The following is an 18345-nucleotide window of genomic DNA, read 5'->3' as shown; positions in this document are numbered from 1 at the left end:
CTGCTGTGGGCTCTCCTGACCTGCCATCGTCTTGTCAGCACCAACTCCTTCGTAAAGTCTCACAATGTCGACATTCTCTCGACTTTCAAACTCGTGGAAGTTGACTTGAACAGAAAAGCCACTCTGGACCCTGAAGGCGACAACAAAAAACATGGACGGTTAAGCTTCAGCAATGATTGGCCGCTAACCTCGTGGTAAATCTCCAAAGTCTGCTTTTGGAACCTGATGATCCAGCGACAGAAGCCGCCTTTTGCGGATGAGGCGAACCATCCCGATGGGCCGCGCAGCACGAACTGTCCGTCACAGGTCGTTGCTGCGGAAACAGGAGGGTTGCGTTGTCACGGCAACAAACAAGCGACTCCCGGGCAAGCGAAGCGGAAGGTAAGGCACCGACCGCAGCGGGCGGCGTCTTCGTCGGAAGCGTCGGCGCAGTCGTCGATGCCGTCGCACAGGCGCTCGGCGTGGACGCACGTGGACGAGCGGTCGCAGGAAGCGTGGTAAGGAGGACACGTGACTGGGCGCACACAGGAAATGAGGCGCGCATGAGACAGCGGGCGTCTGGCCGTCCATTTTTGAGACCGCTTCTTCTCATTCGGGGCGCACGGACAGCAGTGATCGACCGTGAACTGGTTACCAGTCGATGTCGGGGCACATATGGAGAAAAAAATGGACCGGTCGCCGGCCAATGGGCCCATGCTGGCAAATGCCAATGGCCCCCGTGGACAATTTCTTGGGTTTTCATCGCAGGTAACACACACGGGTGCCCGAGAAAAACACCGCCGCGAAAACGATTCCAACTCTGAGCCTGAGAAGCGCGAGGCGGTTGCAACCGAGACAAGAAAACGTCTTCCTCACTTGTGACGGGCGTAGCGCTTGGCGTGCAGGCGGCGGTGGTGGTGGCGGTGGCCTCCTCCTGCTGCTCCTTCTCTGTGGAAAGGCGCCATGAGGCCAGTCAACTTCAAGCTCACATCGGCCGCTAACTCACCCGTGATGCGGATGCTGTCTCTGTCCACCACCAATCCTCGGCTCTCCTCCAGGCCCGCCTTCATCTGCTGCTCCGCCTCCTGCCTCTCCACCCTCCCCGTGAACCACAGGTCAAAGGTCACCAGCACACTGCCCCGACTGTGTGAGCAATTATGAATAATCAATGATCAGTGCCCCCCCCCCCATCCCCCCACCAACTCACAACAATTATTCACGGTCGACAGTCAATGTTTTCTGTGACCGATACTCAGCGTTGAACAATCAATGAGTGCGCTCAATAATCAATGGTTCGTCAACCAAAGCAGACGCGCAATTATCAAAAATCAACAATCACTCAGCAATGTGTGATCAAGAAGCAATTCTTAACTATCAATCAACACAAATTACAAATCAATAACCACTTTGTTTAACAACCGATTATCATAGGTTGAGAGTAAATGTGCTCCATGATCAATATGCGTGTTCAATTATGAATGATCAATCAATCAATCTTGTTGCTAATCAATGCATCATGATCATGGATCCCTGTGTCCAGTAATCAGTGTGTTCAATTATCAAGAACTAAGAGTGAACGATTAATAATCAGTATGCTCCGGAGTCAATAATCCGTGCTTCCAATCATGTCCATTGTCAATAATCAATGTGTTCAATAGAAGAGTGTTCAGCTAACCAATAATAGGTGAGTGCAATATTTGATAAGGGTGTTGAGTAATCAATATCTATGATCAATTTTCAGTTGTGGTCAGTGACCAGTTATCAGTGATGGAAACGATCAATGTTCATGATAAATATCGTCAACCGAATCGCGTTGGATACTTCCTCACGTGAATGCGACGATGTCGCACGTGACGAAGCGCCGGCTGAGCCCGCCGCGCCTGAAGGCCTCGCGCACCTGTCGACCAATCACGAGTCAGCCCGGCGGCCGGATGTCGAGGACCGCCCGCTCGCCCCCCCGCTCACCAGCCGCTGGACGTCAAAGGCCAGCGCCTTGAAGGCCGCGCTGCTGCCGTTGCGCAGATCCTGGCTGAACTCGGCCCCGTGCGTGATGGCCATCTCGCCGCGCAGCCCCGCCCCCTCCGCGTCTGACACACGCGCCATTCATTCACGTTAGTCGTCCAAAAACAAAAAAATCAATCAATCACTGCCCACAGATGCCACAAGATGGCAGCAAAGCACTCATTTGGGGGCCAAATTCAAACCGGGACACGTCTGAGAAAATGCAAGGCCTCAACCCACTTGGACCTCGTTCCCTGACACCGAGATGCCACAAGACGGCGGCCAAGTCAAACTTCGGTGGCGCGAGGACGGACGGAGGGGCTCACCCGGCGGCGGCGCTTCCGCCCACATCAGCGCCGTCAGCGCGGCGCAGCACAGCAGCAGAAGCACGCACAGCGCCGCCAGCAGGCAGTTGAAGGAAGAACAGGCGCCGCGCCCTCGCATCCTGGACCACGCCCGCAACCTGACACACCCAATCGGAGGACGGATCCGTCGATTGACTGAAACATGACCTCGATGCATCGCATTGAGACTTGGTCGGCGAGTCACCTGCGCTTTCCGAATCGCGGCGTCCGCGGCCGCTCGACAGGCCGGTGGCTGAACAAAGAGAGCACGAGCAAACGAATGCGCGAATGCACCTGCCGGCGAGTGAAGGAGACGTGAATTCGACGCAACCGACGGCACGGGTTGGAAAATCTGCGAGGTGAACAAGGGGAGCAGGAAGCGGAACGAGTCGAGAAGTGAACACGTGAACGTGCGCCTCAAATGTTTTCGCGAATGAACTCACGCGGGAGGCGACGGGTAAACCGAGTCAACAAACGAGCACGGAAGGATGACGTCACGGCGCACACAAATGGAAGATCTGAGAACCGCGTCAAGTCGTGAACAAATCGAGGAGGACGAGCCGATAAACGAGCGCGCAAATGAACAAATCCATCTGCAAACAAGTGAACAAGGACGACGTCAACGAGTGAAAAGATCAAGGCAATAGCGGAGGGGACAAGTCAAAGAGCGATTGGAGCGCACGCCAGTCAAGACGTGGACGTTTCTGAATACTTGAACGTGCCAACGAATGACTTACCTTGGGCTTCGGCTTCTCTCCTCACGAACGTTTGGAGCGCGAGGGAAGATTTGCGGGCTTTTTTATCATTGAGCGCAAAATCTTGATAAGGAGCCCTCACGCGAATCACACTAATCAATGACTTTGTTTGTTTGTTTTTCGCCGTCCCACCCTGCGCGCGCGCGTCAAAGAAAGTCCAGCGGCAGTAAAAATGTCACATTATTTCGACGTGATTGTTATTAATGCGCCCGAAAAGTCCAAGAGGACAGCGTGAGCAAACAGGCGTCAAGCGATAAAGCTCCAATTGCGTCCGTCAAAGACTGTGCCACAAGCGATTTTTTTTTTTTTTTTTAGCCTCACGTGGAAAAGAAGAGGCAACGAGGTTTTTTTTTTGGGTCACTCCCAGATGAAATTTACTGTGAAATTGAGGCAGAAAAAAACAGAGATCGTGTATTCAAACGCCAAAGCGTGCGCAACAACAACAAACGTCGGCTAGCTTAATGCTAACAAGTCATGCTATACACCGTAGAGTGGCTCAAGGAAATGAGCACGGATGCGATGGGAATTCGACAGCAGCGACATACGCGAATAGCGAAGATGACAATGCTCACAGGCAAATAAATGATTTTCTCCGCCTTTTGCTTTTCATGCAGACGGCGTGACGCCCGGTCGAGCTCGGCGTCCCCGAGCGAAAGCGCGACTCTAAAATGGGACCGGCAGGTGATGCTGTGAAAAGACATTTTCAAAACGTGGTCGCTTAAAACATACAGCGAGGTAACGCTGACTCCACGTGTGGCATTTGTGAACATTTGCTCAATGGGAAGTGCGTTTTTTTTTTCGTGAGCGGATGCGGCTGCGTACGCCACTGCCAAAGCTAGTTCGCGTCATCCGCCAACAGCCACGAGCCATGATTGGTCGCACCTGAATGGGCGTGATTGCTGCGCTTGATGCCAAGTAAGACAGGTGGTTCACTTTGACTTTCAAAATAAGAGCATAACACCACCAATGCTATGCTAACTGTGTTGGTCCTTGAACGGTGCTCTTCAGAATTCACTTATTGTTTTTAGCAGTCCTGTGATTGGGTTCAGTTCGCAAAAAAAAAAAAAAAAAAACATTCTGCGGCCCTTCACAATATATATATTTTTTTATCGGCGTAGCGCCGACTGCTGTAAAGCGTGTGGTCATCGATGACAAGGACAGAAAGGTTCATCAGAGCTGATTGGGCGAGAGCATCAGGACAGCTGGTAGATGTTCTTCGTCAGCTTCGTCATCTTTATCGACTCTTCGTCTTCAGCGGCCCCCTCTGAAGCCGTAAAGACACATGCGGTCAAAACACAGGAAGCCTTTCAATCAAGACACACTTTCAACTTCCAGGAAGGATTAAAGAGCCCCTCGGCGGTCACGAAGCAGGAAAGACACTCAGTGACACTGTTTCATGAAGCACTTCAAAGTCAGATTAAAAACAGGAGCGGGAGGATGAAAGAGGCAATGAGTGACAGTCACCTTGCTCCTCCCCCTTCAAGGGATCGTCACCGTCCACTTCTTCGGTCTCTTCATCTTCCCCTCGCTCGTCGATGTTTTTGTACGTCGGCTTGAGCGCCAAACAGAAAGCAATTGAACATTCAGACTGGTTGAATCGCATGGCGGCGCGCGACCGGGCCTTACCTGCTCACTCTGACCCGCCTTATTGGCACAGGGGAGGAGCCTTTCCATCAGCCGACCAATCATCTTGAACGTCGGCCGCTCGGTCGGCTCCAAACTCCAGCACGATGTCATCAGCCGGTAGCTGAAAAGGAGACCGGTCAATCAAGTTGATTGACAGCAATGCCCCGCGTGGGCGGGGGGGGGGGGGGGGGGGGGTGTTGCGCTCACATTTGCGGCGGGGCAAAGTCGGGCCGATCCATGTGGCAGCCGTCTTTGATCATCTTGTAGAATTTGGTATCCACGGCGATGTTGGGGTAAGGACTCTTCCCTGAAGGGGACAGACGGAGGTCAGGGGTCGCGTGAGGTCAGAGATGGTCGAGGAGCGAGTGCCGTCGAGGTTACCGAGGGAGAAGATTTCCCACAGCAGGACGCCGTAAGACCAAACGTCGCTCTGCACCGTGTACACGCACTGGAAAATGCTCTCGGGGGACATCCACTTCACCGGCAGACGCGCCTGCCAAAATAAAACCGCGCAGGAAGCTGAGCGTCAAAGTAAAAGAAGCCGCGACACCAAAAAAAATTATAATAGTGTAATTGTTGCGTGCTAGCTGCGTAGGCGCCTGGTAGTCGTTTACTGACGTTTCCTTGCACGATGTAGCTGTCGTCGTTGCGGATGTCTCGCGCCAAACCAAAGTCGCAGATTTTGGCAACATGGCGGTCGGTCAGCAACACGTTCCTCGCCGCCACGTCTCTGTGGATACACTGACGCACACACGCGCACATTGCTGAACCACACTCATACGCATGGACAATGTGTGTGTGTGTGTGTGTGTTACATTTCGTGTCGACAGGAAGTCCAAACCCTGAGCCACATGGTATGAAAACCTCATCAGGTCACTAACGCACAAACATGCACTTTGCTCGACACCTGAAGGACACACACAGAAACTCAAATGTAAAATGTGTGTGTGTGTGTGTGTGTGTGTGTGTGTGTGTGTGTGTGTGTTACCTGAGTGGGAAAGCATTGATTGCATTTCCTGATATTGGGAACAGCATGAGATCCCGCTGTCACTGCAGAACAAAATTACACACGTGCACACACACACACACACACACACACACACACACACACACACACACACACACACACACCATCAATGTGACGTGCACGTGGACGTATCCGAAACGGAAGAAGTAGAAGAGGCCGGCGAACCTCCTGAGTCTGACGTTGGAGTATTTGGCGTCGCGCTCGGGCGGCTCCAGACTCATCACGTCCGCCACAAAGTGGCGCGCGTGCACGCGCAGGAAGTTGAGCAGGTCGCCGTGGAAACAGTACTCGGTGATCATCAGCACGGGCCCTGCGAGTCAAGGCAAACGGGTCGCTTTCGGTCAAGCGCGGGCAAAGCGAGCGCCAAGCAACCGAAGCCGAGTCGGGCGAAGTGACTCGGGGTTGAGCTGGAGTGACCTCCCTGGGGGCAGGCTCCCAGCAGGTTGACGATGTTGTCGTGGTAACCGAGATGGCTGAGAATCTTCAGCTCGCACATCAGCGCCTCTCGCTCCTCGGAGTGAGCGCTCGCTGCGGACGCAACAGCGGAGAGCGCCGCGGGTCAAGTCAAGTGCCGCTGTAGGCGGGGGCAAGCGTTTCTTAAGCATCTCTTGTTGTTGTGTGGGTGCGCTTTACGTTTGAGCATCTTCACCACACCCACACACCATCAATGTGACGTGCACGTGGACGTATCCGAAACGGAAGAAGTAGAAGAGGCCGGCGAACCTCCTGAGTCTGACGTTGGAGTATTTGGCGTCGCGCTCGGGCGGCTCCAGACTCATCACGTCCGCCACAAAGTGGCGCGCGTGCACGCGCAGGAAGTGGAGCAGGTCGCCGTGGAAACAGTACTCGGTGATCATCAGCACGGGCCCTGCGAGTCAAGGCAAACGGGTCGCTTTCGGTCAAGCGCGGGCAAAGCGAGCGCCAAGCAACCGAAGCCGAGTCGGGCGAAGTGACTCGGGGTTGAGCTGGAGTGACCTCCTTGGGTGCAGGCTCCCAGCAGGTTGACGATGTTGTCGTGGTAACCGAGATGGCTGAGAATCTTCAGCTCGCACATCAGCGCCTCTCGCTCCTCGGAGTGAGCGCTCGCTGCGGACGCAACAGCGGAGAGCGCCGCGGGTCAAGTCAAGTGCCGCTGTAGGCGGGGGCAAGCGTTTCTTAAGCATCTCTTGTTGTTGTGTGGGTGCGCTTTACGTTTGAGCATCTTCACGGCGACGCGCGTTTCATCCTGGCTGCCGAGGCCGTAGGCCGTGGCCTCCACCACCTTCCCGAAGGCCCCTGACCCCAACACGCCCCCTAAATGGGGGCGAAAGAGAGAGACAGAGTGAGCGGGGGGTCAAAGGTCAACGTCAGACCCGGCCAGTGGCCAGAGGGGTTACCCAGGCGCAGCTTGTCTCGGGGAAACTCCCACTTGAGGTTGTTGTAAGGCAGGAGGCTCGGGTCCACAAAGGTGTAGTTGTTGCCGGAGCAACTCTCCACGATCTTCCACCGGATCTCGTACTTGGGTTGCTGCGAAGCCATGAGGCCAAAGGTGACGATGATGATGATGATGATGGCGAGGAGGAGCAAGAGCAAAGGAGGACGACCTACGGACCCGTCTGATCCTCCACACCAGGATGACAATGATCAGGAGGAATAGGGCCGCAGCCGCCGAGGCCAGCGCCAGGGGCGTTGCCGGCACGCTCCGCCCACCGGAACCCGCGGAAGCTGAAAGTGCGACAACGCGACGATCGGAATGAGCGGACGGAGCCTCCGTGGCCAAAGAAGAAGAACAAGAACAACTCGACGAGCCGGCAAATGCGACCGACATAAACAAAATCAGCCGACAACGCCGAGTCCCACGCCATCGTGTGGAAGGCCGAGGACTCGCCCCAAAACGTGTCGGCTCAATAGCAAGCTAAAAAAAAAAAGATGCCAAACTTTTGTTTCCGCACTTACGCAGGAAGAAGACGTCTCGCGAGCGTCCCACGCTATTGGTGGACACGCACTCGATGGTGATGTCATCATCCAGCGCCTGCGGGAGGGCCAGGTGTTTCTTCGGCTCCTCCCCCTCCTGCGCGGCGACGTCCTCGGGGCCGTCGGCCGCAACATCGCCGCACCTGAGCGAGGGGGAAGTTCGAGTGATGCGGCGGAGGCGGAGGACGGCCCCTCGCCCCGCTTCGAACGTACGTTTCCACCAAACCGCTGCATTGCGACCACAAGAGGGCGGGCGGCGGGAAACCGGAACCGCTGCAGGTCAGGGTGTCGTTCTCCATTGTGATGACGCCCCGAGGAGCGCCTGCGTCGCACACAACCCAAAAAAAAAAAAAAAAAAAAAAACACCAACATAACAACCCGTCGGATCGATGGGGTCACCGGGTACGGGCAAGATGAGGACTTTCTTACGAAGAACGCGCAGGTCAAAGTTGAAGGAGCCGCTCACGACGGCGTTAACGTAGCGGAGAGCGTAGAGACCTTTCTCCTCGTCACGCACGCGACGCAGCCGCAGGCTGGCTCGGGACCTGCCAATGCAAACTTTTGTCGTCATCGGAAGTCAAGAGGGCGGGACGGGACAGAAGCCGCACCCCTGTGACAACAAAGGGACGCAACGAGGACCAAATCGGACAGGACGGGAAAGAGAAAATACGCCAGCGCGGGGGCGGCCGAGTACGCCGGGAGTGGACGGAGGGCCAAAACGTGGAGAGCGATGCCGACCTGTAGCCGTCGGCCGCGTAGCTCAGCGTGTGCGCCGCGCTGCCGTTCGCGAGCGTCGGCGAGCTCCATTCGAGGCCGGTGAGCGGCGGGTACGCTTCCACCGTGACGGTCAACGTGACGTCGCCGCCTTCCAGCACGTCCAGCGTGCGGCTGCCGTTGAGCCGCCGCGCCGCCGTCGCGTCCGCGCTCAAGTTAGCGAGCACTTCCCGCTCGCTCGTCACCGGGTCGTCGCTCGCGTTGCCACGCGGTCGTCCGAACGGCTCCGCGCCGCTCGGGGCGATCGTGCGCACCTCCAGGAAGGCGGTCAGGAAGGGAGCGCCTGTCGGCGGGAACGCGTGTTACACGTGATGGACAAGGATTGCATGAGTAGACTGAGTGGGGGGGGCAGGGGGGGGCAGTCACATGACTGAACTCTCCAAATTCAGGATGTGCGCTTGATGTTGCAGCGATAGCTCGTTTGCCGCCCCAAGGTCGAAGGTCAGGTGACTCGCGTCCGGCCCGTACGCGACTCCCTCCCGCTCCCGCCGCCCGCTCACCTAAGACGCGGAGCCTGGCCGTCGCCGTGGCGTTGCCGGCCTCGTTGCTCGCCGTACACGTGTAGCGTCCGCTCTGCTGTCGACCGACGGCGTCGAGGGTCAGCGTGTTGTTGATGTAAAAGCGGTTGCCGACGTAGTGACGGGACTGTGTCGTGATTGCGCCCTGCGGGGGGGGGGGGGCCGGCGGGACACCTGGCGTCAAAATGTCCCAAGGCCGCGAAAGCGCATCGAAGGGCGGGTCTCACCTCGACTCTGCTGGGGGATGTCCAGGAGACGCCGTAGATGAGGGAGGGGTTACTCGTCACGCACGTCACCGCAAAGGTTTCTCCCACCACGCGGAAAAACTCACTCTGATTCAGTGACACCTCGGGAGGATGACGCTGTCCTAAACACACGCGCAAACGCGGCCGCGGCCGTGAGAGACAACGCGAGAGAGAGAGAGCGAGACGGTGGATGACCTGATGGGACGGCAGTCGGACAGGCGAAAGACAGACGGACAAGTGAGACAAAGACAGATGAGCGATCGACGAATGAGAGACAGACAAGTCAATGTGGAGGGGAGAGAGAGAACGGCGAGCGTTCGACGGGCTTCTTACTCGGCGTGACGATGAGGTGCAGCGTGTTGGACGTCACGCGCGTGTTGTTGCTGTTCCAGGCGGCGCAGACGTAGCGTCCGTTGAACTTCCTGTCCACTTTGCGAATGAGGACTCCCGCGCGGGGATCCGCGCTCACCTTCATGCCCGGGGGCAGGTCCCGCTCCCGCTCCCGCCCCCCCCCGGGCCCCTCCTCCTTCACTCGGAGGGTTAGGTTGGTGACCGACGGGTCGGTGAGCAGACAGCGGAACAGGAAGTCGTCGCCCTCCCTGACGTCGGGCGTGAAGTGAGGCGTGACGAAGACGTCGGAGGGCGACGACGGATCTGATGGGAGGGTCGGTCAAAAAGATCTCGGCGATGAGCGACAACGGGAAGGGGCGGCCGAGGGGCTCACCTCGGACGTAGACGTGCACCGAGGCGTGAAGGCGTTCGAGGCTGCGGTCGGCGTACGCGCAGCGATACGTCCCCGTGTGTCTCGGTCGGGCGTGCCAGACCTTCAGCTCGCCGCCGCGCGACAACGACGGCGAGCGGAACGCCGTGCTGGACCAGCGCAACGACGCGTTGCCGCGGCAGCTGAGGCTGAAAGGCGAGCCTGCCGTCAGAGTCGCCTCGGACTGGTTCTGCACGGGCTGCGAGTTCAGTCGAATGGTTGGCCAAGAGGCGTCTGGGGGGGGGACAAAAAAAACTTTTTTGGGCGCCATTTCACTCTCGGTCAAATGAGCGCCGGGGCGCGCCCGGCCGGGGCTGCTGCCGGCTCACGTCAGCGCGGCCGTCGGCAAACACGCCAACGCCACGCGGGAAGGCCGCGTAGCCTGAATTCAAACACGCCCCCCCCCCCTCATCAATCTGAGTGGCGTCGTTGAAGCGCGGGCACGTTTATTCTTGGGGGACGGACAATTCGGGAACAAAGAAGAGATTTTTGTTGACATGACGCTCGCGTTTCGCAAGATGGGAAGCAAAACAGGAAGCGAAAGCGGCGACTTTAACGTCTGTCAGCGGTTTGGAGGGAACGAAACAAAAGAGGAAGAAAAGCCGCCGTCCTCATCGGGATCAGGAAAAACGCTCAAAAGGGGCTCAATTGGCAAACGTGAAACATTCCATTCACACTCGACAAATATTTTGGAGAGCGAACCCTCGCGTGCTAACGTCACACCCGGCCGGCGCTTGCTCCGCCCACATGCCGTCAATCAGCGGAGTGGGCGTCGTGCAACTCACGTTTGTCTCCGAACGTGAGTTGTTCGCAATCCTCGAACGATCGTTTCGTTTCTGCCGACGCGAACGAGCGCGGGGCTGCGTAGCAAAGGCCGCGTACGCCAAAAGCCCGTCTTACGAGGGAACGCGAAACATTTGCGACCTTTTGGCTCGGGGCGTCTTCTTTCCACCAAATAGCATCGACATCTCCTCACGTCCGACTTTGGCGTTCCGCGACAAATGCGCACGAGCGCCGACCGGCTCGGGTTTCTTACCTTGGGCAGAGACGACCGACAGCAGGAGGAGAGGGAACGACCACGTCTTCATCTTGTTCTTCTTCTTCTGACTCACCGACAGACACTCGAGCGAGCGGCTCTTCAACTTCCTGATCGGCGCTCAGCCCGCCTCCTCTGACCCCCGTCCTAACACTTCCCTCTTCAAGTGACCTTCAGCAGCGACAGACACGAAAAGGGCCCCCGGATGCGTCCCGGGCCTTCTCCGACCTATTCCGAGACGTTCGGACTTGGACCTTCAACGGCCTTGGATGTGCGACGAGCTCAGACCCCTCCCTGTCTCCAATCTCCCGCGGTCTCAGGGACCGCGCACAGTTTCAGACTGGCAATAAACTCCCAAAAGAGTCTCTTTTAACCGTCGACGGTCTCGTGACGGTCGTCGAGGGCAAATGAGCCTCGAGGGTCACACGTGACCGATAGCTGACGATCTCAAACGGTTTTCGGCACTCCGACGATCTCGGACCTCCAACAGCTTCGGACCGGCGGCGGCCTCGGGCGTCCAAAAGTCTTCAAGCCTCTCTGGTCTCAGAAGTTGAATGGCGGATGACCGCCGAGCCCCTCAGACGACCGCTGGCTGAAGATCTCCAACGGTGTGGGTCGCACCTTCAACGGTCTCGGATCTCCGGAAGTCTGAGACCTTAAGAGGCCGCCGGCGGCCTCGGCTGTCCGGCGATCTTAGACCTCAAACCTTCCTCTGGCCCTCAGACAGAAGCAAAACCGAGAGGGGGTGGAGGGAGGCGGTGCCAACACAGGGCCCGCCCCCCTTTCTTGGTCCAAATGTTTTCACGCTTGGAGAACAAAACAAAGTCATCAGGCAGGTGGCATTTCATGTTTTTAATTCAAGCCGAGCGGAAGAAGAAGTTGCGATACAAGAAAGGACGGACGGGCGCGTCGCGTGCCGTCAGAAATGCGACGGATCTCTTTACCATGCCACGCGGACGTGTTTCTCAAACACAGCTTTCCGCCTCGCTTTCGCCCGACGACGTCACTTCACGGGCAGCCAGCGGCTCCTCGGCTCTGAACGGGAAAACACAGCGGGCCAATCGTCATCGTCACCCTCGCGGTCGACGCCGCCGTCAACATCGTCCAAATCAATCACCTGCACGACACCCTACCTTTCGGCGTCCAGCGCGGCGCCGCACTCGCCCTCGCGTCTGTCCGTGTCTTCGGGAAGGCCGCGTTCACCGTGGGAAGGTCCCGCCTCCGGCCGGTGAAGCCTCGCATTTTCCTCACGCGACGGGGTCGCGCCGTCGCCGTCGCTCGGCGCGTCGACGGCCGCCGACGCCAGTCGGGACCGAACCACGGCCGGATGGTCGCCCGTCAGGAAGCGGTCCGTCAGCTCGGCGTACGCCTGGGCGGGGCGCAAACAAGCGGGCGTCGTCGACCTTCACGAGAGGCGTTGGCCACGCGGACGGCACGCGGAGGACGCCGTCACCTTTCTGCGGTCGTCCGTCAGCATGGCGTCCAGCGACGCCGCCAACGACGCGAACGACGGCCTGGAAGCGGGACGCTCGCTCCAGCACGCTTGCATCATGTCGGAACTGGGCACACGCGGCGTGCGGTCACGCGTTTGTCATCACAGATTGCAAAGCTGCCGCTTGCCGCGGTTGCCGCTATTCGCGCCTCGGTCACGCCGTACGTCAGCCCCGTCGCATGGTGTTATCGGCCGCACATTTTTGTCCGGCATGCTCTCGTTACGTCGCCCGGTCATAAGATGTCGTCAACGTCATGCGCGCGAGCGGAGCGAGGCATGCTTGCTGTCATGCGTCCCACATGTTGGAGTCGGCGTGAGGTGGCGGCGCCAAGCGGTGTCCTCTCTTCAGCGCGGCGTAGAATCGGCGCGGCGCGGGCAGGTCCGAATACGGGCTGTCGCCTGCGGCAAAAGGCGCCGATGAGACGCTGGTGTGAGCTGCTGCGGCGGCGCGTTGCGGCGTCTTACCCAAAGAGAAGATCTCCCACAGCAGAACCCCGTAGGACCACACGTCGCTCCGGGAGGAGTACGCACCGTGGAAAACACTCTCCGGCGCCATCCACTTGAGCGGCAGCGAGGCCTGTCGGGCCAGAAAGGGACGTCACGGCGGCGGCGACGAGGCCACGCGCGAGCTGCCGTGCGGTTGCGGCGCACTGACGCGTCCTCGGGCCACGTAGTCCCGATCCTCGAGCGGGTCCCGAGCCGGGCCGAAGTGGCCCACCTTCACCAGCCGCTCCTCGCACACCAGGACGTTGCGGGCCGCCAGGTCTCCGTGGACGCACTGCGACGCACGACACACACGCTAAGCGCACGCTAAGCGCACGCCCGGAGCTGCCCGCCGAGTCGCGCCGGCCTACGTTGCGTGACGACAGGAAGTTCATGGCGCTGGCCACCTGGAAGGAGAAGCTGCAGAGGTCGCTTCGGTCGAGCGCGGTCGAGTCGCTGATGAGAAGCGACGACGACGACGCCACCTGCTGGTCCTGAGCTACGCGTGCGCACACAAACACAAGTAAGTTGCTCTCGCCGCGGCGCCGGGGCAGGCGACTCGGGTCCAAGAGAGCCGCCGCTGTCCTGCCCGTTTCCCTCCTCAACGCGACCGCTTCGGATGATCAGCCGATCGGCGAGCCTTGCGGAAGTTCGCCAGCGATCCCGATGGGAGGGAAACTTTGACAACGCGCCGACTTTCCCGTCTCACCCGACGCCGCGTTCTCGCTGTCGCCGACGATGGCTGCGCCCTCCTGCTTGCTCATGTCCATGTAACCGCCGTCTGCCTCTCTTCACACACACACACACACACACACACACACACACACGTGACGCGTGTGTTTGTGTGTGAGTGTGTGTCTCTCTTCGGGCGTGCGGGCGCGTACCTCTTGGCGAGTGCGTCGTCGTGAACAAAAGCGCGTTTGTGGCGTCGCAGGTAGCCGGCCAGGTCTCCGTGGCAACAGAACTCAGTGACGACGTAGACGGGACCTGCGGGTGAGGAAGGGCGTCAGCGTGCCGGTGGCCCCTGCTCGCCAATCACCGCCTCGTACGGCGGCGCAGCCTCCAACGGGAAGGAGATGGATGCGATGTGTCGATGCTCCGGGGGCGGCGAGGCTGCGCTGGCAGAACTGGGACCCTCCTCTGCCCCTTCGGAGTTGTTCTGATGGGGGTCCCATAGCGAGTAAGGCGGGGGGTCGTCTGTGGGTATGTAGATGTGGGTGTAACCGGGGCCCACGCATTCATCGTAACTGCAGAGAGAAAGAAGAAGAATCTTAGTGAACCCTCGTTAAACAGTGGTGGCGGACGTTTGTGGCCTTATTTTTCAAAGTTTGTCAAATTCACTGTATTGAAATGGATTGATGAAGGATTTCCTTGGACAGCCTTGATTTGCGATGAAATAACGGTATTGCGGTCAGAGGGAGGGACCTGTGCCATGCTTTGGTTGCCGAGTTGGAGGGGGCATGCGCCTTTACCATTCAACATATGGTATGTGCGCGCGTGTGTCTGTGTGTGTCGGAAGTGTAACATTAACACTCTCAGTAGGTGTGCTTTTTCTTTCAGCCATGTGTAATATACACACACGCGCGCACACACACACACACACACACACACCCACACTTTATTGTTCTTTTCCTTTGTGCGTGCTCTTGTTTCTTTTTTATTATATCTTTACACACACACACACACACACACACACACACACACACGAGTCACGTGTGTATTTGTGCGTAAGTGTGTCTCTCCGTTCGGGCATGCGGGCGCGTACCTCTTGGCGAGTGCGTCGTCGTGAACAAAAGCGCGTTTGTGGCGTCGCAGGTAGCCGGCCAGGTCTCCGTGGCAACAGAACTCAGTGACGACGTAGACGGGACCTGCGGGTGAGGAAGGGCGTCAGCGTGCCGGTGGCCAGCAGGGGGCGTCACCGAGGGCGCCGTGGCTCGGTGGGCGGGGCCTGAGGTCACCTCCGGACGTGCACGCTCCGAGCAAGTTGACGATGTTCACGTGAGGGCCCAGGTGACACAAAAGCTTCAACTCGGACAACAACGACCGACGAGCGCCGCTGTTGGCTGAACACACACACACACACACACGCACAATTAGGTGCAGCTCGAAGCGCACATGGACGGCATCAGGACGCGGGACACACATTTGACCATCTTGACGGCCACTCTGGTGGTCTTGCGGTCCCGGAGCAGACCCGACACCCGGGCTTCCACCACTCGTCCGAAAGCTCCCGACGCCAAGTCTTCACCTGCACACACGCCACCGCCACACGGCAACTCGAATCGAGCGCGGGCTTCCCCTCGGCACCGCTAGCGCACGACGTCGCGGTGAGCGCGACCTAGCTCGATGTCCTCCCTGGGAATTTCCCAGGCGGCGCTGTAGGGCAGCCGGTCGGGGTCCAGGTAGACGCACTCCAGCCCGTCGGGGCTGACGGACTCCATCAGCTTCCAGCGGACTTTGTAGCGAGGTTTCTGAAGGGCGAGGCGAGTTGCGGCGCACTTGGAGGAGGAGGAGGAGGAGGAGGAGGAGGGCGCGAGCGCGACGACGCGGCGCATGACTGACTTTTCTCCACAGGATGACGAGTATGACCAGGAAGATGATGGCGATGAGCCCCAGAACCAGAACCAGCGCCAACATGGCCACCTGAGACAAAAGAGCTGGACAGGAAGCGCACGGTCACTGCGACTTTATTACCAAAGACGAGGTCCGGTGAACATCGATCGTTCGAATCTCCCGGATCCTCTCCCGTCAATCCATCGCCACCAATCCGTCTACTTCCCGAGGCATCCGGCCATCATCCAGTCGCCTCCGTCGCGCGCCCGTCACACTCACAAGTGGACACCAGCCGGAGGTCTCTGGCTCGTCGTCCCGCAGAGTTGGAGGCCTCGCATCGGACGGCGGTCAAGGTCTTGGGGCTGTCCGGGATCAGCAGGCTGCGCACCTGCCGGGCGGGGGGGAGGACGGATGAGGTCGCGGGCGCCCCGCGTGGGGCGGGACCTCACCGCTTACCTGGGTCAGGCCCCCGTCCGCCAGGACGGTGACGTTCTCTTGCAGGAGCGCGCCCTTCCCAGTACCCGATTGGCTCGTCCAGCGACCTGTCCCGTTGGCGCACCTGCGGGCAAAAGGCTCGACACTTCCTGTGATGTCACACAAAACCGGTCCACGCTAGCGCGTCACCGTGTTGGCGGGCGGACGGCCTCGATGTGGATCTCAGTTTTGCCGTCTTGGTTGTTCATTTATTGTTTATTGTTGTCGAGGTGACGTTTGCTCCGTGCGCAGCATTTTGCGTCCGGCGGGTTGAGTGAGCTACCGCTAAGCTAAGCGGCGTTCTTCTTACCCGTGTGCGCTGTGACAGGTGAACCAGGTGACAGAAGGGGGCGGAGCTCCTTCGCTGACGCACAACATGGCCCCAGCGCTCGTCTCCGTCAGCGACGTGATCCTCGGGGGCGCTGCGGACGCGCGCAAAATGAAGCCAGCGCACAAACTTTTAACATTCGGTCCACATTTTCAAATACACGCACGCGCACAAACGCAAAAAACGCACACTGACACACACATCCAAAATCACACGTGGACACCGCAACGTACAAACACACTCCCACACAGACCGAGTTGTCAAGCTGCCCATGAGGAGTGACTCGCTCGCTCGCTCGCTCACCTCGAACTTGCAAGTAGAAGATCACGTCCTCCCGTTCATCTTCATTGAAGATGCTGGCCGTGTAACTTCCCGTTTGCTCCAAGCGGACCCTCGCCAAGGTCAGAGTGCTGACGTATCTGTCGCCGACAGGTCGGTTGCTAGTGTCAGGTTAGCATAGCTGTTAGCGTGACGTCGGCATCGCAGTTAGCATCGTTGCTTTGCGTCAGGCTTGCGCGGAGAGCGTCCTGGTCAGCGTCGCTCTTCACGCTTTGGTTAGCATTGTTAGCGGCGGGGTTGTGCCAATCGCGGTTAGCGTTGTCGGTATGAACAGAGTCGCTGGGTGACGGTTGGCACTTTTGCTGGCTTCATTTGAGCATCGCAGCTAGCAGCACGGGAGCCATGCTGTTGTCGGCACGGTTAGCATTCATGTTAGCGTTGGCGTCAGCATCCATCCCGGTTCGCATGACGGGCAGCCTGCAAGGTCGCACGGCGGTGAGTTTTGCGGCCGCGCCGTGCCGGCACCGTTAGTAGCGGCGCGGTTAGCGTACCTGCCGTCCGACACGCGTGCGGTGGACACGACGGTCGTTCCCGCGGTGACGATGACGCTCCGGTTATCTTTGTGCCACGCCACCGTGGGCGGAGGGTGGGCGTCCGCCGCCACCCGCAGTGCCACCGTGTGACCGACCAGCGAAGACACGTTGGTGTCGTGGGTCGCGCGCGCGGAAACGTAACCACGATCTGTGGGGATTCCGCGTGATGTGAGTGTGTCTTTGCAGGCGCGCGTGTGCGTGTGTCCCGTGCTTTTAGTTTGTCGGAATGTGCGTCGTCGTGGTTCTTTGCGTGCGTTCGTACGCGTGTGCTCACCCAGTATGATGACTGTGATGTTCTTTTCCACGCGCCGTCCCTGCAGACTTTCCTGGACCGCGCACGCATACACGCCTGCAGGAAGCATCAGCGACATCTCGCCGTTAGCGTGGCCAAAGGTGAGCGGCGGCGGCGGCGGCGGCACCTACCGGAGTCTGCCAGCGTCGCCGAGGGGATGTTCACAAACGAACGGATTCGATCGGGCAGAAATTCTGTGAGAGACTCAAATTCCTGGAAGGACACGAGGCAAAGGCGCACAAAAGGGGTCATCGGAAACCGAGTCGCCGGTCCGTTGACTCGGAGGCGGTCCGAGAATGCGAGCGGAGGCGCCGGCCAGTCGAGCGAGCCGGCGGGCGACGACGGAAGCGCAGTACCTCGCTCCGCGGGAACTTCCAAGAGAAGTAGACCATGTCGACGTGTCGGACGGTGCAGTTGACGAGCAGCGCTTGTCCGCGCTTCAGCACGCTGCCGGATGCCGTCAAGTTCACCTCCATCGCCTTGGCGACTGGCGGACACGTCGGTGAGCCGCGGGCGGGCGGGCGCCCCGGGACGACGCGCCCGCGGACGAAACTCACCCACGACACTGAAGACGTAGTAGACCTGCGAGCGCGTCTCCTCAGAGCCGCTGGAGGCCACGCACACGTAAGACGAGTCGTCGAGGCGTCCCGTGAAGCCGCGGCCCGGCTCGTACGTCGGTCCCGACGCCGGCGTTTTGTCCCCGCGCCGGTACAGGCTGACGTTGAGAAGCGGATCGGACACGGCGCAGGGGATGGTGGCCTCCTCCCCGTCCTTCATCACCACGCCGGAACCCGCCGGGACAAACCACTCGTGCGGACCTGAGGCGGGGGGAG

General features: G+C 59.0%; 3 protein-coding genes across 6 annotated transcripts in view; all 3 read right to left on the bottom strand.

The window, feature by feature from the left end:
• The window catches only part of tmprss15 (transmembrane serine protease 15), a 9922-nt gene extending 6611 nt beyond the window's left edge, over positions 1 to 3311 (bottom strand). Inside the window, exons 1-10 of the mRNA XM_019891920.1 lie at positions 3062 to 3311; positions 2530 to 2618; positions 2307 to 2443; positions 1945 to 2066; positions 1809 to 1876; positions 986 to 1122; positions 856 to 927; positions 395 to 514; positions 223 to 313; positions 12 to 130 (exon numbers count right to left, since the gene is read on the bottom strand). Of these exons, the coding sequence (XP_019747479.1) occupies positions 12 to 130; positions 223 to 313; positions 395 to 514; positions 856 to 927; positions 986 to 1122; positions 1809 to 1876; positions 1945 to 2066; positions 2307 to 2424 (847 nt within the window). The 5' untranslated portion in view covers positions 2425 to 2443; positions 2530 to 2618; positions 3062 to 3311. The remainder of the gene's footprint in view (positions 1 to 11; positions 131 to 222; positions 314 to 394; positions 515 to 855; positions 928 to 985; positions 1123 to 1808; positions 1877 to 1944; positions 2067 to 2306; positions 2444 to 2529; positions 2619 to 3061) is intronic.
• Positions 3312 to 4180: 869 nt separating this feature from the next.
• csf1rb (colony stimulating factor 1 receptor, b) lies at positions 4181 to 11128 on the bottom strand. The gene is made up of 22 exons (XM_019891944.1): positions 11019 to 11128; positions 9947 to 10216; positions 9556 to 9876; positions 9205 to 9344; positions 8960 to 9122; positions 8424 to 8742; positions 8115 to 8230; positions 7899 to 8007; positions 7668 to 7828; positions 7324 to 7436; positions 7109 to 7238; positions 6924 to 7025; positions 6708 to 6818; positions 6456 to 6600; positions 5694 to 5755; positions 5521 to 5612; positions 5324 to 5446; positions 5087 to 5198; positions 4913 to 5012; positions 4706 to 4826; positions 4544 to 4631; positions 4181 to 4343 (listed from the first exon to the last, which is right to left on the bottom strand). The coding sequence occupies exons 1-22, from the start codon at positions 11068 to 11070 to the stop codon at positions 4273 to 4275; spliced, it is 3021 nt and encodes a 1006-aa protein (XP_019747503.1). The 5' UTR covers positions 11071 to 11128; the 3' UTR covers positions 4181 to 4272.
• A 727-nt stretch (positions 11129 to 11855) lies between these two features.
• The window catches only part of LOC109528881 (platelet-derived growth factor receptor beta-like), a 16927-nt gene continuing 10437 nt past the window's right edge, over positions 11856 to 18345 (bottom strand). For 3 of the 4 annotated variants that reach the window (XM_019891925.1, XM_019891926.1, XM_019891924.1), the window contains 22 exons: positions 18070 to 18330; positions 17869 to 17999; positions 17644 to 17725; positions 17495 to 17569; positions 17179 to 17368; positions 16652 to 16767; positions 16331 to 16442; positions 16003 to 16105; positions 15826 to 15934; positions 15556 to 15650; positions 15332 to 15464; positions 15137 to 15241; positions 14952 to 15056; positions 14759 to 14861; positions 13703 to 13782; positions 13365 to 13492; positions 13166 to 13288; positions 12976 to 13087; positions 12810 to 12909; positions 12472 to 12577; positions 12152 to 12387; positions 11856 to 12053 (listed from right to left, as the gene is read on the bottom strand). In XM_019891925.1, coding sequence (XP_019747484.1) covers positions 11984 to 12053; positions 12152 to 12387; positions 12472 to 12577; positions 12810 to 12909; positions 12976 to 13087; positions 13166 to 13288; positions 13365 to 13492; positions 13703 to 13782; positions 14759 to 14861; positions 14952 to 15056; positions 15137 to 15241; positions 15332 to 15464; positions 15556 to 15650; positions 15826 to 15934; positions 16003 to 16105; positions 16331 to 16442; positions 16652 to 16767; positions 17179 to 17368; positions 17495 to 17569; positions 17644 to 17725; positions 17869 to 17999; positions 18070 to 18330 — 2675 coding nt within the window. In that variant the 3' untranslated portion in view covers positions 11856 to 11983. Of the gene's footprint in view, positions 12054 to 12151; positions 12388 to 12471; positions 12578 to 12776; positions 12910 to 12975; positions 13088 to 13165; positions 13289 to 13364; positions 13493 to 13702; positions 13783 to 14758; positions 14862 to 14951; positions 15057 to 15136; positions 15242 to 15331; positions 15465 to 15555; positions 15651 to 15825; positions 15935 to 16002; positions 16106 to 16330; positions 16443 to 16651; positions 16768 to 17178; positions 17369 to 17494; positions 17570 to 17643; positions 17726 to 17868; positions 18000 to 18069; positions 18331 to 18345 lie in introns of those variants that run through there. The other variant, XM_019891927.1, reaches the window with a different exon arrangement.

Source organism: Hippocampus comes, unplaced genomic scaffold (genome assembly GCF_001891065.2).
Source record: "Hippocampus comes isolate QL1 unplaced genomic scaffold, H_comes_QL1_v1.1 scaffold676, whole genome shotgun sequence".
In the NCBI taxonomy this organism is placed as follows: Eukaryota; Metazoa; Chordata; class Actinopteri; order Syngnathiformes; family Syngnathidae; genus Hippocampus; species Hippocampus comes.
Note: the sequence above shows the minus strand (reverse complement) of the source record. Positions and strands in the feature narration are given on the sequence as shown.

Excerpts from the sequence above, each read along its gene's own strand:
- csf1rb (XM_019891944.1), bottom strand. The coding sequence starts at position 11,070 with ATGAAGACGTGGTCGTTCCCTCTCCTCCTGCTGTCGGTCGTCTCTGCC. Across the intron at positions 8,008-8,114 it reads CTTTGACCTGCGCGTTCTTC|GCGCTCCTCGGGGCGTCATC; the intron begins GTAAGAAAGTCC and ends TGTGCGACGCAG. Across the intron at positions 7,437-7,667 it reads GCGAGACGTCTTCTTCCTGC|CTTCCGCGGGTTCCGGTGGG; the intron begins GTAAGTGCGGAA and ends TCGCACTTTCAG.